This window comes from Lagenorhynchus albirostris, chromosome 17 (assembly GCF_949774975.1).
Source record: "Lagenorhynchus albirostris chromosome 17, mLagAlb1.1, whole genome shotgun sequence".
In the NCBI taxonomy this organism is placed as follows: domain Eukaryota; kingdom Metazoa; phylum Chordata; class Mammalia; order Artiodactyla; family Delphinidae; genus Lagenorhynchus; species Lagenorhynchus albirostris.
In genome coordinates, this window is record NC_083111.1 from 67,770,290 (window position 1) to 67,782,706 (window position 12,417).

A 12,417-nucleotide genomic window follows, 5' to 3' on the forward strand; every position below is an offset into this window, starting at 1 on the left:
CCTAAAGTTATTCAGCTACTTAATTGGCAAAATCAGGCTTCGAGCTCATGTAGTCTGGCTCCAGAGGCTACAGTGTTTAACCCCTACTAGAGTTTTTAGTCATTAACCCCTACTAGTATCACCTCCATATTCTACTCTATAATGTAACTAATGTTTATTTTTAATATAAACATGTTTCATGTTATCTTTAAGTAAAATTAGTATTCCAGGAAGATATATCATGTTCATACTGTGGCTTTACTCCATCTGGCTTACCCCCTGGTGTGTGTGTGTGTATGTGTGTGTGTGTGTGTGTGTGTGTGTGTGTGTATACACTTTGATAATTGTGTTTCCAATGCAGTAGCCATTAGGCACATGTGGCTATTTAAATTTTTTTTTGATTTTGCATTATTTTAATATAGCAAAGCATTGAAAAGAGTAATAAATAGGCAACTTATTTGATAAATTTGGTTTTATAAAAATATTTGTTGAACAGAGTTGCTTGAAAAGAGGCAAAAAAACAGTATGTAAAAATATTAGTGATGAAATATTTACATATATCTATTTCAAAAATTAGAATAGAAAATATTCTCCATCTAGAAGCATTACTTCTGAGATTACCAGGTTCCCTGGCACCTGTAGTGTTTCACAATTAAAAAAAAATCATGGTCTTCAGAGAAGAGTCATATGAAGGTGTCAACAGTTTCACATTCATATCATGACATGCAGTTTTGAAGAGAATCACGGGAAATTCTATGAAAAATTAAAATAATAAGACCACATTGAGATAATATATCTTCAGAAAAATACTAGTGTCATAGTATTAAAGACAGAGATGGCTAATAAACTGATTAATGAATGTAAATATGTACCAAGAATAAGTTTCTTTTTTTTTTAAAGTTTTGGTAATCAATATAAAAAGATTTCTAAATCTGTTTTAATGCATGTAGATATATGTTACTATTATTTTTTTAAAGTGTAGTTGACTTCCAATATGGCTATTTAAATTTAAATCGATTAAAATTAAATAAAATTTAAAACTCAGTCACGCTAATCACATCAATAGTCATGCTATTATGACTCTCAGTAACCACTGCTAATCAATAGTCACATGTGCCTAATAGCTTCTGTATTGGACAGTGCAGATTATAGAACATTTTTGTCATGGCAGAAAGTTCTATTAGACAGTGCTGCTCTAGACAATTTAGACTTACACTAGAATCAAGATTGACTAGAAAACTGAATTCTTGAACCATATCGTTTGATCTTTGCAGGATTGTGTTTTTTGAGTAACAGTTGGTGTTATAATAGGTATACCCCCAAATCTAAATGGCTTTGCACAGTTGAAGTTTTTTATTTCTTTCATGCATGGAGCCTGATTGGTGGGCAGTTTTCCTCCAAGCAGTGAAGTAGGAACCTAGGCTCCTTCCATTTGGTGGTTCTCTATCTTCAGTATGTGGCTTCTAAGGTCATTGCTTGCCTGTTTCAACCTGACAAATGGGAAAGAGTGTGGAGATAGAGTGCCATTTTCATGGATGGGGCCTGGAAATGGCTTCTGTTTCACTGCCTTGAATTCAATCATACTGCCACACGTAACTGCAAGGAAGGCTGCAAACTGTGGTCTAGCTGTACGAGCAGGTTGAAGAGGAAATGGGTTTGGTGGGCACTGAGCTGGAATCTGCCACACGTGTCCTGTCCTTAGCTTACCTTGAGACATAATCTAAGAAACAGTCCTCAGAAGCTTACTCTTACCGTATCGTAAGAATATTAAGGACATTTTTCAGTATGATTCTTATTATCTCATACGTGATGATCATGCTGCCTTGATTGCCATGGAAAGCCTTATTTTTCTTGAGTTCTTGGCGTACTTTATGGAGAAAGAGAATTCTGTAATTTTCACTTTTTGTTTTGCTTGTCAGGAAATCTCATAGCCAAATTTGTATTTACAAATATAGTGCTGTGTGGAATCATAAAGAATCCTAAAGCTTATATGATTACATTCTAAATTTTCTCATGTACTTGGTTTTCCCTTTAATCTGTTTTTTGGTCCTGATTTTTATGAATTTACATATTTTCCATCTTATTGCATATGTTTGTGTTTATATTGTGTTAACCATCCCAACTTGTTTGGTGTAATAAAGTGAGATTGTAAATAAATACTGTCTTTCACCAAAACACACATATTCAAAACACCATTATTGTTGTTTTTTAAAAATTTTTTTTATTGAGGTATCGTTGTTTTACAATGTCATGATAGTTTCTACTGTACAGTGAAGTAGAGTTCCCTGTGCTATACAGCAAGTTCTCATTAGTTATCTACTTTATACATATTAGTGTGTATATGTCAACCCCAGTCTCCCAGTTCATCCCACCCACCCCCCCCACTGCTTCTCCCCTTGTCATTATTGGTTTTTCATTCATATACATGGTCATGGCTTCTCTCAGTGTGAAATTTTAACACCACAGAAACTCCCAGAATATAACATAATGAGAACCCTTGTTCCATCATCTGGATTTTAACATCTGTAACATTTTGCCATATTTGCTTCAGGTCTTGATTTTTAAGATCATTTAAAGAAAAAAAACAGATAAAGTTAAAGTCCCTGGACCTATAAGGTCTACCTGGACCTTTATCCTTCATTAAGACCCTCTATGCTATGTTCCAAAAAATACTTGCTGAATATTTGTTAATTGAATGATTTGAATTGATGACGAGTTGTATTGTGGATGTTTGTAGTAGACTAACACCTCAAAAATAGAAATTAACATCTTAAACGTCTTCTCTGTGACCTTCCCTTTTTATACCCTGTGTCATTTTTAATGAATCTAATGATTGACAGGCCTACTTGTTGAATGAATGGATGAATTTAATGAAAAGGGACCAATAATTGAGAAACTCCTGTAGTAATCCAGTTGTGAGGTAAACATGGTGGCAGTGGAGAGGATTGGAAGGGCCACAGATACTAGACAGCTCAGAGACAGTTAAGCAATCAGTCCATGGTCACTCAGCAGTACAGTGGCAGAACCTGAATTCATGCTGTATCAGTATGGTTATGAGAAAATACCTTTTTTGCTACCATACAGCCTTTCCTCTAAGCCCGTGTAAATTCTCTCCACTTTTCTGGATGGTTTCAGTGGACTGAATTTCAGGTGGTTTGTGAATTAAGCAAAGATGTCTTTTTGTAGGGAGCTTTACATAAGTAGTCCAAAGCTTAAAGAGTTGTTGATTGAAGATACAGATTAGGGAGTGTTTTAATATGAAGATAATAATTGAAACTGTTACAGTGGGTGAGCTACCAGAAGATAAGAATTTACAGAAAAATCCTATTTTTTTCTTAAACAGAATCTGGGATCTCACCAAGTCTATAAATCTTAGAACCCAGAGGAACTGTCAGAAATAAAAGTTTTCTTATAGTTTTCAGAATTCAATATGTATATGTGTCAGATAAGTTAAAAATTACAGGTTTTCAAAATTCTCCCTTATTAAACTATTTTATTGCTACTATTTTCATTTTTTTGGAAGAATGCTTTATATGAGCAATGTACTTTTTCTGACACACTTATGTTTTAGGTTTTTAGGAACTGTGCTGTTGTTGAATTCTTTAGAGAATCAGGGAATCTTTTGGAAGAGGGTGTTCTCCCTCCTTTATATACTGAAGTACATCTTCTTTATTTATTGAAATTCATCTATTGTGTTTGGTGGCCCAGATGATGGGACAATGCTTTGATATCCTTTCAAGTGATATAGAATGTAGATAATTGTGTAGCACTTGTGGGATATTGGATACATTCATATGGATGTTTATAGTGGTTCTGTTTTCCTATGCAGTTATTATTCTTATTCATAAATTTTGTTTCATTGTGTTTGAAAACTTAGGTAATAATTTCAAGATGCCAGGGCGTTCCACTTCAAGTTCAGGTTCAACTGGTTTTATATCCTTCAGTGGTGTAGAATCTGCACTCTCCTCCTTGAAAAACTTCCAGTCCTGCATCAGCTCTGGAATGGACACAGCTTATAGTGTTGCTTTGGGTCTTGTGGAAACTCAGAGTAAGTAATAATTAAAATTTATTTCTTTTGTGTCTATTTTGATGTAACCCTGAGTGGTGGCATTGCTCTAGGGATGCAAGATACCGCTCACCTTTTGGGTAACCTTGGGACAATCATTTGGGGCATCAAAACAGGGCATCTGTTTTCTCATCTTCTTTTACATACCACATAGTGATGTACTGCGGATAAGATGAGATTGACTCATTCATATGTGTTCAGACCCCCATGAGCCACTAGAGACTGCACTAGAAATTTATGGGCTGAAACATGAAGGTATCTGACCTCAAGGAACATAAAATCAAAAGTATGTGACATTTGTGGGACTTCCCTGGTGGCGCAGTGGTTAAGAATCCGCCTGCCAATGTGGGAGACATGGGTTCGATCCCTGGTCCAGGAAGATTCCACATGCTGCTGAGCAACTAAGCCTGTGCTTCACAACTACTAAGCCTGCACTCTAGAGCCTGTGAGCCACAACTACTGAGCCCACACACCGCAACTGCTGAAGCCTGAGTGCCTAGAGCGCATGCTCCACAACAAGAGAAGCCACCGCAATGAGAAGCCTGCGCACTGCAACGAAGAGTAGCCCCTGCTCGCCGCAACTAGAGAAAGCCTGCGTCTAGCAACAAAGACCCAACACAGCCAAAAAAAAAAAAAGTATGTGACATTTGTGAACTGTACAGTATACAGCATTATGATAATTATTTTCCAGTAATTGAACTATATTTTGTTCATGCTTAATTACTCAGTAGACAGACCAAGCCGATGCTAGGGGTACTGGTAAAAGAAGGCCTCTACAAAAGATGAGAAAAGTTCAGTCTTGCTGCACTTGACCACAATTTTTTGATGAGAAGATCTAGAAAGATGTTATTTGCTTTGTTTGGGTTAAATTTGTTTTTATTTTATATTATATATGGAAGCAGGGGAGCAACATAATCGTTTTGTTTTCCTTTTAATATCACTGTTTTTCAGCAATTTGATGGTGATGTGCCTTGGTGTGATTTTCTTTGTTTATTCTGCCTGGTGTTCTTCGAGCTTTATGGATTTGTAGGCTTACAGTTTTGATCAAATTTGGAAAAAAATTCTGCTGCTATTTCTCTCCCCTCTCTTCTCCTTCTGGGGCTCCAATTACATGTATGTTAGGCTGCTTGGTAATGCCTCATAAGTCACTGAGGCTCTGGTGATTTTTTTCAAGTCTTTTTTTCTCTCTGACTTTAGTATGAATAGTTTCTTTTGCTGTGTCTTCAAGTTCATTAGTCCTGTCTTCTCAAGTGTCTAATTGACTAAATCTATCCAGGGAATTTTTAATTTCAGAGACTGTATTTTTCAGCTCTAGAAGACATGAAAAAGAATTAAATGGAATCTTATTTCTCTCCTCATTATGCTCATGTTTTCCTCTGTATGCTTGAGCACATGGAGCGTATTTATAATAGCTACTTTAATATCCTGTCTGCTAATTCTGGCATCTCTGTTGCCACTTGTGTGTATTATGTTGTTGAGTTTGGGGATTTTGTCATCTTCTTTTAAAGAGTATTGACCTTTGTTTTGGTTGGCAGCTAAGTAATTTGTGGATTAGGCTGATCCATCCCAGGCTTGTTGTTAAACTTCCTTAGGGCAGGTCTAGTGTAGCTTTACTTTAGGGCTACTTTAGCCTTGTTACAAAGCTTGCTCTTTGTGGAGTCTCTGTTGATTGCCCAGAGAGTTCAACGAAAAAGCTCTACTCTGCTGGATGGAATCTGAATGCCTTCCAGTCCTGCGTAAATTCTGGGAATTGTTCACTTCACAGCTCCCAGCAGTTGTTCCTCAGCAGCTTAGGATTCAGCATCAGACTCAAGGGGATCTCTGTGCAGATCCCTCACGGGCTTTCCCTGCATGCCCCCTTCTGTCTTGCAAAACGCCTGCTACTCATCCTCCCTGAACTCCAGTCTCTCTCTTCTCAGTCCTTTAAGACTGCTGTGCTCCTCTTGGATTCCTCCTCCATTTTGCAAGCAAGAGGGCAATTGGAGGACTTACCTCACTTGCTTTCCTTTTCGCAGGCATCCCAGTTCTGCTCTGCCTATTGTCCCACTGCCTGAAAGCCGTTGCTTCATATATTTTGTCCAGCCTTATAGTCACTCATGGCAGAAAGGCCAGTTCCATACTAGATATTCATTCACAGCTGGCAGCAGAAGTCACCCATCATCTTTAGTGGGTGGCCTCTAAGGGTCTTACCCCTGTCCAGCCTGATTTGTAGTCTCTTTTTGATGGTGTTGGATATTCGGCTTTGGTAGGTAGTCCTGGGTAAACTCATAATAAGATCTTAAATCATAAGAGAGAAGGGCTGGTACGTAACCTCCTGGAGGATTGTAGTCAGTTTTTTTCAGGATTTGCTTTGAAGGCTTCTTAGTATGTTTGATACCGAGTTCATTTTTGTTTGTTTTTTTAAAATAAGTATATTTTGATGCAAAATGCAGCATCTGTTTCATTTAAAAAGAAATATAAGCATCGTTTTTTGAAAGATTCATGCTCTAAAGCAGGGATTGGCAAAGTTTTTCCATGAGGGGTCAGATAGCAAATGTTTTCAGTTTTGTGGGCCATGTGGTCTCTGTCGCAACTCCTCTGTTGCAGGTCTGACAATTATTATAAAAATAGTTTTGACCCTGTGGACCTTGTGGAAGGGTCTTGGGGACCACCTCCTGAGAACTGCTTATGAACCTGAATTGGAGTGCTTATGAGCAAGACTTTGGTGACAGGAGAAACTCCCTACAGAGAGGATGCCTAGGGTGACCCCCACTGGAGTAATAGAGCACGAGCTTGTTAGGAGAGCAGTTTTCTTGTGACGCCCGACTGAGGTGCCGTCTGAGGACCCAGAGAGTAGAAAAACACCTGGTATTTAAGTAAATTTGAAAGTAACTCAGCCTCTAACAGTAGATGAAAGACTTTTAGGAGACAGAGCCCATATTGCTACTTAATTGCAGGATTTGGAATCAGCCTGATACGGTCTCTAGTCCCAGTTCCAGCTTTAGTTCTATAACTTGCTCAAAGATAGGTAATTTCTTTGAACTTCTAATTTTTTATCTGTGAAATAGAGATAAAAATGCCCATTTTATAAGGTTGTTGGGGTTAATAAGATAGTATATGCAAAGTGCTGTTAGTGTAGTGTTTATTCAATAACTATCAAAAAGTATAGGCAGCAATTAGAAATTTAAGGGTCAGAGCTTAGAAGAAGGGCCTGTGATGTGAAGAGGGGAGCAAAGGTGGATGAGTTTGGAGTCTATTTAAGGCTTTTGGTTTGCGTGCAGCTAAATCAGTAATTCATGTTAGCCAACACTACAATGATTAATAAAGGTTTCTTCCTTCAGGTTGTTTACAGTTTAGCTGGGAAGCAAGACATATACATGCTGTTCAAACATTAAGTGAACACTGAGGGCCTAAACATTGAACATTAAGGTCCTGAAAGAAGTTAGGACTTTATTATTGGATGGTTTAAAGTAGAGGAGGAATGTGGCAAGATCCAGGTCTAGAAAGATAACCTCATGGCAATACTGAGGATGCTGCGGAGGATGGAGATACCTCAAGTAGCTAATGAAGTTATTTCAGTCGCTCAGGTGGAAAAAGTAAGTTCAGCTAAGATATTATAGTTGAGGTGAAGAGGATTCGATTTGTGTGCTTTGTGTCTTATATTATGCCCCTACATTGAGATATAGGCAGGATAGTGTAATGTAAGAGTGCAGAGCTTTGTGTACAGAATGCCTGGGTTCTTGTCCCAGCTCCATCACTTATTATTTTTGTGTCCTTGGACAAGTTTTGTAACCTCTGTTTTAGATTTCTGATTTGTAAATGGCATTATTGTGGGGATTAAATGAGATAATACTTACAAATTACATAGAGCAGTCATTAATACTTAATAAGTGCTCAGTAAATGTTAGCTATCATTTAGTCATTTGGTTTGCATTTGAGTTGACTATTTTCTTGGGCAATAGTCCATGGACTGGGAGAAATTAAAGTGCAGAAGAGCAAGTGGGAAAGTCCATCAACTATCTTCAGAGCAGAAATACTCCCTTTTCTTCTTAGCCTTATAAGATTAGACACACTTTCTGTTGACCTTGCGGGTTGCCCAGTTTCATCACAAATTAGAATGAATTTTGACAAAATAGGTGGTAACAATCACTTGGGGATCATTTTCTCACTTTGCACTGTAATTCTCTTGTCACTATATTATTAAATTATTCGTGGAGGGGATTCCTGCTGCCGAGAACTTGGGTGGTGATGTGTTTCGTTTTGTTTCCTGTTGTTTGCATATTCCTATACAGGTGCTTGTCCCTATTCAACTTTCTAGCATATTTGAAATTATCACCTTTCCTCGTGTTACGTTACAGCTTATGGTGTCTGGGCAATTAGACTCTTGCTGCCACCCTATCTATTAGTTTTTCTCTGAATTTATTGGTATTCTAGTAATTCTTTATTTGAACTAACTGGGAAATGAAATTTGTTACGTTAGGAGATTTTTCAGATAACCAGAGCTTATTTTTCAGATTTTAAAGTTTATTATGTACTTTTCTGTCTTCTTAAGCAGAATGTACTGACCTAATTTATCAGAGCTGTAGGTATCAACATCATCTTTAAGCAACTGAATTTTCATAAGCCCTTTAAGTTTAGTCAAGTAAATTTGAGGAATGGCCCTTCCCTAAAATGTTAGTGTACCTCAGGGTTGCGTCCTCTCGTCCTGCCTCTGTGTCAGGGTGTGTCTTCAGGTGGCCTTCAGAGGTTTGGTTAACATTCTGCGATTCCATGGAAAATGTATGTGCCTGAGGATTGACAGTTCTTATCAGATTCTTGCTGAATATTTGTGAGGAACGTTTGGAAGAAAAGAGTAAAAGGATGTATATTTAAATTGCCCAAGGGTCCAGTAGATGAGAAAACTGTTGGAGAGCTTCTGGATTTTACTCTCTATATTGCTTTTCTTTCTGTGACTTGCTGAAGGAAACAGAGCAGAGAGACTTCAGTTATTATGGTCAGGCAGGTAATTGGATGTTTGTTGAACTATTCTGAGGTACGGTGATGATAATGATGGCCATAATGATCAAAAGATGATAATAGCTTGATTGGTTACACACGTCAAATGTGTGCAGGCACTGTGCTGTTTTCACAAGTGATATCTCACTTGGTCCCAACTAATCCTTCAAAGTAAGGACTGTTGTTATCCCCACTGGGTACATGAGCCACTGAGGCTTAGCGAAGTTCAGTGCTCTCCAAAGGTCACACAGTTACTAAGTAAGTGGTGGGAGTTGAGATTTGAGCATAAGGGACTTGACTGCAGTTTCTGCCCTTAACAATTACACTTTATTGAAAATTGATTGTGTTTGTCTAATGGCATTTGCAGCAATTGGATAATATTGAAATAACATTTAGTGGTATTTAGCTCAGAAAATTTTGTTGAGGTTAACATTATCTGATTTTTCTTTTTTGTCCCTCTTCTTCTTCCTTTCCTTCTCCCTTTTGAATTCTGAAATGAGGTTGCATGCTTTTTCTTAAACAGCCCATCAGCTTTTGTCCTATTCTGCTAGTGAAGTTCTCAATGACTTCCCTTGGACATTCACACGTTCCCTGGACTTTAGTGTCTTCTACTTGTAAAGGCAGAGTTGAGTCTGGTCGTGGAAGGAAGAAGCTGGGAACTTTTGGGGTCATTGTACTGACCCTAGTCTGTCTATTTCTGGACTTGTTGTAATGTTAGGAAAATCAGTTCCTTTTTGGTTAAGTGATGGCCGTCAGGTGTCCTCTCCGTTGCAGCCAGTTGCAGTCCTGACTGATAGAAGTGATACAGTGAATTGATTGAATGATAGTCTGTTCTTTCATGTATCCAGAATTTGTATTCTCATTAAGAATCATCATCTTTTTAAACCCGATTCCTTTTTTTCTCACCTTGGTCTCCACCTAGGCAATAAACAGAGCTTTCACTTTGTGACAGTTACTTTAGAGTTAATGATGAATAAAGAACAGCCATCAGAGTTAAAAATTACATGGCCTTAGAAATTTGTGCTTCTCATGAATAACTGAACTTTCAGATTTGCAAACCTTAAGCATTCAGTTGAGTGCATACTTCTGAATCTGGAGGCTTCGGTGGGTAATATTCTAGTTTTTCCCCTGATATAAGGCATTCTAAAAATCTAAAAATTTGAGGGATAGAGAGAAAAAGAAAAAGAAAATTATGAACACCCATAACCCTATCACCCATCACCTAATTTTATGAAAAAGGAGTAATTATTTTACTTAAATCTTTTATGTTAAATTTATTTTGAAAATTACTTAATGGTTTGAGAAGCCAGCACGTACTGACCTCACATTCTCAAGACTTCTTTTCTTAGGAAGATCCACATTATGGATTTTCATTATGCTGTAATAAATTTCTCCATCTAGAGAACTGCTTCTTATAGCCAGGACTCTAGTTAAAGTGGGAAGGTTTCTTTTTGGCCTTGCTCTTATACTTTATTCCATAATTATGTTATTGAGTAGAAGCAGTAATTAGAAGAAAGTAATAATAGTGGGGTGGTGGCCACAAAGACAATAAAAATAACAACCATAAGAAGCCAATGTTTGTATTTCTTATATAGCTTTTAAAGCTGGAGTCAATTATAAAAGCAAAATGTTATTATAACTTAAATAAATGAAGGCCATTGAAAATTATGGTATCTGTAGTGTTAAAAGTATAAAGGCATTGCCTACAGAGTAGTAAAAATCCAGCTCTCTCAAAAAGCTCAGTTGTTTTGCCTATATCTTCATATTTCCCAGGTGTAAGGAAAAGCTGCACTGTTTCTACTCTGCTACTCACAGCGCTTGTGACACTTCTAGCTCCACTTCCCACTCCAAGCAATTCTCCAATTCTCCAACTGGGTGTCTTACAATTCAATTCAATTCTGATACTATTTACCTGGAGTTAGTGTCAGATCTCACAGGTTAAGCGCTCAGTCCCATAAGACTGCCCCCACTGCCCTTGGGTTCTATAATTTGCTAGAGCAGCTCACAGAACTCAGGGAAACAGTTTATCTACTAGATTACCGATTTATTATAAAAAGCTACATCACAGGAACAGCCAGATGGAAGAGATGCAAAGGGCAAGGTAAGTGGGAAGGGGCGCGAGCTTCCATGCCCTCTCCAAGCTTTGCCTCGCTGCCAGCACCTCCATGTGTTCACCGACCTGGAAGCTCTCTGAACCCTGCCCCTTTGGGTTTTTATGGAGGCGTCATTCAGTACCCACGCACGCGCAATTAAATCATTGGCCACTAGTGATTGAGTCAATCTCCAGCCCTCTAATCATGTGGTTGGCTTCCATGGCAACCAGCCCCCATCTTGAGGCTATCCAGATAACCCCTAGCCACCAGTCATCTCATTAGAATACAAAAAGACTTTGATCACTTTGATGATTCCAAGGGCTTTAGGGGCAGAGACCAAATATATATTTCTTCCTATTATGTCACACCAGGACTGTGTGTGTTTGTTCATTGTAGTGGCATTATTTGTAGACTCTACAGTTAATCAAGTGAAAAGAACTTCTGATGAAATACATTTTTGGAGGAGATTGAAATATGCTAACAAAAAGAATCACAGGGAAAATTTTCACAATGATGTATATATTAGGGCAGTGCAATAAAGTGAGAAAACAGCCTTGTAACATCTATTAAGGCCCACAAAAAGATTTACCAGAATAAAATTTCCTGTTCCTTTTCCTCAATCCCTCTTCTTTGTCATCAGCAGTATTCATATTGATAATCCATTAATGCCATTTTGAGGCTGAAAGGAACCTTAGCAGTTAGGTATCTCTGATGCTTTTACTCACTGGTTCTTACTTCAAGGAATGGGAGCTTTTCAGAATGAGTGAGCCTCTAGGGTTGGGCAGAGAATAGGAATGAGGAAGTGGGGGTGTGTGACAGCCCTCCATTCTGCTCCCTTACTGGTTATGAGTACAAAATGAGTACATTCCCTCTCTTCTTAACATTAATAAAATTTAGACTTGCTTTCAGATTGTGCTCAGGAAGTTGCCTGTGAGCACAGGATCTGAAAATCTGAGCATGTGTTTTGTCTGGCACGATTAGGTCCTTGAAATTTAGAAGGGCAACATGTCCTCTTCTCAGAATCTCTAACCCTTTGCCCTGCTTGATTTTTCCCCCTACTACTTAACGTCATCCCACCTTCTCACATACTATATCATTGGTATAGTTATTTGGTTTGTTGCCTGTCTGCCCTGTACGTAAGCACCGTGACTGCAGGGATTTTTGCCAGGTGCCTCTAATTCCCCCGCCCTCGCCCCTGCTGTTGCCTCTATCAGCACTTGGTATATAGAAGGCACTCAAGAAGTGAATGAATATATTTAAAACCTAGTAGGCAAATTAATATAAAAATTTCCTCTAATTGAGTAT

At 38.1% G+C, this 12,417-nt stretch overlaps 1 protein-coding gene across 2 annotated transcripts in view; it reads left to right on the forward strand.

Annotated features, from left to right (window-relative positions):
* Positions 1 to 12,417, forward strand: part of NSMCE2 (NSE2 (MMS21) homolog, SMC5-SMC6 complex SUMO ligase) — a 223,843-nt gene that overhangs the window by 3,315 nt on the left and 208,111 nt on the right. For both annotated transcript variants that reach the window (XM_060128250.1, XM_060128251.1), the window contains exon 2: positions 3,857 to 4,027. In XM_060128250.1, coding sequence (XP_059984233.1) covers positions 3,871 to 4,027 — 157 coding nt within the window. In that variant the 5' untranslated portion in view covers positions 3,857 to 3,870. The remainder of the gene's footprint in view (positions 1 to 3,856; positions 4,028 to 12,417) is intronic.